Source organism: Rattus rattus, chromosome 14 (assembly GCF_011064425.1).
Source record: "Rattus rattus isolate New Zealand chromosome 14, Rrattus_CSIRO_v1, whole genome shotgun sequence".
In the NCBI taxonomy this organism is placed as follows: Eukaryota; Metazoa; Chordata; class Mammalia; order Rodentia; family Muridae; genus Rattus; species Rattus rattus.
Genome location: NC_046167.1, coordinates 49,985,046 through 49,989,388, shown reverse-complemented (window position 1 = coordinate 49,989,388; position 4,343 = coordinate 49,985,046). Strand labels below are relative to the sequence as shown.

Genomic DNA, 4,343 nt, shown 5'->3' with positions numbered 1-4,343 from the left:
TGATGAGTGACTGTTGTTGTAAAAATATAAAAATAAAAAAAGTATATTGTGGTCTTTTACCCCACTAGGTTCAGCACCTTAGTGCCCCAAGATATCATCTTGACAGAAACACATCCCAGCCGCACACTTTCCTACACTCAAACCCTCACATAAAAGAACACACAACACAATAATCTTAGATCCAATTGATAAGCTATAATTGCCCACTTACACAAAGCCCGGTACCATCCATCCCTTAGGAACATTAATAACAGCCTGTAAATACACAGAGCAGAATCTTAACATCACCTGCCATGGCTCCTCACCCTCTCCTCTGTCTCGTCTCTTTTCTCTCTCCTAGTTCCTCCTATTCCTTCAAACTTCTCTCCCGCCCATCCTTCCTTCTCCTCCAAAGACAGGCCTCCTTCTATCCTGTACCTGCCCCTCACCTGTACTTTACAGATTCAATGGGGAGAAGGTTCTGGTGAAGTCACCTGATTCCTGAGTAGTGACTAGGCAGCTGTCCTTGGGGCAGTGGAATTAGCATCAAAATACAGATAACTTCAAGGCAAACCACTACATGACTTGGTGTGCTATGTTGCAGTTTGTTGTTACTTTGTTGTCCTTGGGTTATGGAAAGGTGCAGGTGACTGGCTCCTACTTCCTTTCTAAGGAACTGGCATGCTTGCATCCAGAACTCATCTTATGGAACAATACAGACAGCATCTTAATTGATCGTTGACTTGCAAAAGAACTAGAAGAAGCTCAGCCGTGGATGTCCTGTAATCCTAGCATTGGAGAAACAGGGACCAAAAAGTGTAAGGGCCCAGTGGGAGGTAACAGTAAGTCTGGGATTCATCCTCTATATGGTGATCACTGGGTCCCTGCCTCTTAATGGATAGAACATAGCATAAGTGCAGAAGCAGACAGGATTGTCACACATTCCCTTGTGTCTGTGGTGTATGAAAGCTTGAAAGCTTGAAATACCTGACCCTCTATAATGCCATCATCAGAGAGAGAAGTTTATTAGAGGAAATCCTGAGGGTACCCATGAGCAAATGGTGGTCATGAAGAGTATGATGGTTTGAATGAGAATGGCCCCCAGTGGCTCATATGTGTGTGCTTGATTTTTGGTTGATTAATTGTTTGAGAAGGGTAGGAGATATGGCTTTGTTGGAGGAGGTGTGTTGTTGCCGGTAGGCTTTGAAGTTTGAAACGTCCACACCAGGCCCAGTGTCTCTGTCTCTGTCTGTTTCTCTTAGTCTGTGTCTCTTAGTCTATCTCTTAGTCTGTTTCTTAGTCTGTCTCTTAGTCTGTCTCTGTCTCCCTCCCTCCCTCCCTCCCTCCCTTTGTGGGTCAAGGATATAAAGTTCTTAGCTACTGCCTTACCACCATGTGAACTAATTCTGAACCTGTTAGCAAGCACCCAATTAAATGCTTTTTTAAAAAGACTTGCCTTGGTCATAATGTATCTTCACGGCAATGGAACAGTAAATAAGACAAAGAGGAACTGAAAGTTTACAGAAGCAACTGATTGTTCTGACTTCCTAGCTGAGATGCTGCTGCCTTCAAGCTAAGATTGGGGTGAGATTGAGGACTTGCTTTGGGCCAGGAGTAAGATGAAGAAACCAGTCAGATCCTGGTCTCTAAGACACCTTAGTCAGAGACTTGGGCCATCATCATGGAGGCCCTGCCTAGTTGAAGAAGGAGCCGAGCAGACATCCTGCTGTAATAGAATAAATATAGCAGTTCCAGCTGCATCCTCTGTATTTCACATGGGTCAGGACTCCAGGAGCACCAGAGAAAAGACAAATACATTTCACATACACAGATGTAGTATTTTCTTAAGGGCAAAGAACATCATAAATAATATGAAAGCCAAAGACTTATCTGGGCCATATTTACAGGGACAGAGGGTTAATGTTCTTGCCAGAGATTTTATTCTTTTGTTATTAATTTATTTATTTGAGATAAAAATCTCACTGTATAGCTCAGACTGGCCCAGAATGTAACTCTAACTTTCCTTAAACTTGTGATCCTTCCTTCTTGCCTTTGGCCCCAGTGTTGGAATTATTGGCACGTGTCACCAGCCTGGTCCTATCAGAGATCTTAAAAAGCAAGCAACAAACTCCATACAATGAATGTAAAGTTGACATACATACATTGCAAGTTGAAGCCATGTTATTCTACTTATCATATCACTACATACAAAATAGATTGTTATATGATGCTACTGACAGAAGGTATGTTGATAGAATTTTCTCTGGGACAGTTTGGTAACAGAAGAGTTTTATATGTACATGCTATGACCAAGAGTTCCCCTTTAAATTTAACACAAGTAAATACTGACAAAAGTAAATGTATTTTGTGTAACAGATGTTTATTATTCCAGTAATAGGTCAAAATTGAATCATGTGAATTCCTCTTGTGAAATAATTATTTTTATCAATATACTGGGAAACTAGCCATGAAAATGATAGACTTGTTAGTGTTTAATGGTATGGAATGATATCCATTATGTATGTATTTTAGGTGCAAATAAAATATGTCTAATGTATCACATTGTTTATAAGGCATGTAGTAACTAACATCTGCAAGTAATATCTGTTCTGAACAAAACTATAATGTATATTAGGTATATATATAACAAATGTTTTAAAAGGATTGGTTATTTCAATGGTACTTTTAATTGTGGTCACACTATATAGAGTGACCTTCTTATGAGCAGATCAGAAGCAGTGACGTATTCAAATAGGGCAGGTATGTGGGAAGGTAAAGATGGGTCCAGAGACCGCCCTAAGCATCACCCTATAGTGTTTGCCCTAGGTGTCCTCAGGTGGAAGTGGACCTGCAGGGATGTGGAACCCAAGTATAGGCAGTGCTGGGGCAGGAGGGAGGGGCAGTAGAACGCACCCCAGGCATGGTAGGTGAGGCGGTTGCGCCCCAGGCCGGAAGGTTAAGCATGTTACACTCCGGGCCGGAAGAGTGAACCAGCTGACTACTCTGCCAGCGGTTTCCTCACAGCGCTCCCTCTACCACCTAGGCCCCATGAAGTTTCGGGCCAGGATCACCAGCAAGCGTTTTATAGAGCTCTTCATACAGGTCAACAGCACCATAGCAAAGCTGACGAAGGTCTGTGTGCTCCGCGTGTGCCCTGACAGGCTGTGCTTCTGTCCAATGGGGCTGCTGAGTGAGGCCAAGCTGTGGGGTGAGGTGAGGCGGAATGTCTTCCACCACTTCTGCATGGAGGGTGTTTCGCAGGAGTTCAATGAAATCTATCTAGAGCTGACGTCTGAGCATCTGGCCAGAGCCGTGAGAAATGCAAGCAACGCTTCATCCCTGAAGCTGCAGCTCACCAACAAGCTGCGCCCCTGCCTTACTGTGGTGGTGGAGCTGGCATCGTGCCCCGGCCACACCCGCGCTATGGTCCACGATCTGCCCGTGAGGGTACTTCCCAGAAGGTGGTGGAAAGAATGCACAGAGCCCCATGCTCGGGGCTCTGACGTGAGTGTTTATCTGCCTGCTATGAAGACCTTGAAGAACATGGTGGAAAGGATGGCAAATGTGGGCAGTCACGTGCTGGTGGAAGCAAATCTAAAAGGCAAACTGAACTTGAGTGTAGAAACTGATGGAGTGACTATTAAAAGCTATTTTAGAAATCTTGGAAATCCTCCAAATGCCGTTCTGGGTATGTCTGAAGGCAAAGACCCAGAGAACATGGTACAAGTGCGGGTGGATAATAGGAAGCTTCTACGGTTTTTTGACGGACAGCAGATAAACCCCACAATGGCCTTATGTAATATTTTGAGCAATACCCTACTTCATCTTGTTTTGGTTCACGAAGATATTTCTCTTCAGTATTTTATTCCTGCCTCATGAATTTCAAGCAGCCTTAATTTTCTTTTTAAAAGAAATCTTAATTTAAGTTCTTTCCAGAACTGAGACTTTGAGTTACTTTCGTTAAAAACCTGCAACCCTGTGGATTTTGTAGGGTGTTGATTTTGTTGAGTGCTTCCTTTGTAAAATGTTAAGAAATAATTGGAAGTTCATGTGATTGCTTTTTGGCTTTGACCATTACCTTACATTCAACTTAGTTGTTTGGGAATAAAGGATTGTAATAAAATAATTAACTGAATCCTGAAACAATTATTATATTATTTTTTATGAAAAATATTGTGAAGAATGAGAAATTTCTCCTTTTAAAATAATCATAAATTATTTTGAGAGACTTAATGATCTCAGTCTCTAAAGGTATAAGATGGATTTTTGTATGTATATCATATATTCAGAGATAACTGTTTTCTGAAGGTTCTCAGTGGAAGTCTTAACATTACTGGGGAATAGCCACTTTAGAGAGTTTAAAC

The 4,343-nt window shown here is 42.1% G+C and overlaps 1 protein-coding gene across 1 annotated transcript; it reads left to right on the top strand.

The window, feature by feature from the left end:
• Nucleotides 1-518: 518 nt before the first annotated feature.
• On the top strand, nucleotides 519-4,114 carry Hus1b (HUS1 checkpoint clamp component B). The gene has a single exon (XM_032885098.1). The coding sequence runs from the start codon at nucleotides 3,028-3,030 to the stop codon at nucleotides 3,856-3,858; it is 831 nt and encodes a 276-aa protein (XP_032740989.1). The 5' UTR covers nucleotides 519-3,027; the 3' UTR covers nucleotides 3,859-4,114.
• The last annotated feature ends 229 nt before the right edge of the window (nucleotides 4,115-4,343 follow it).

Excerpts from the sequence above, each read along its gene's own strand:
- Hus1b (XM_032885098.1), top strand. The coding sequence starts at position 3,028 with ATGAAGTTTCGGGCCAGGATCACCAGCAAGCGTTTTATAGAGCTCTTC.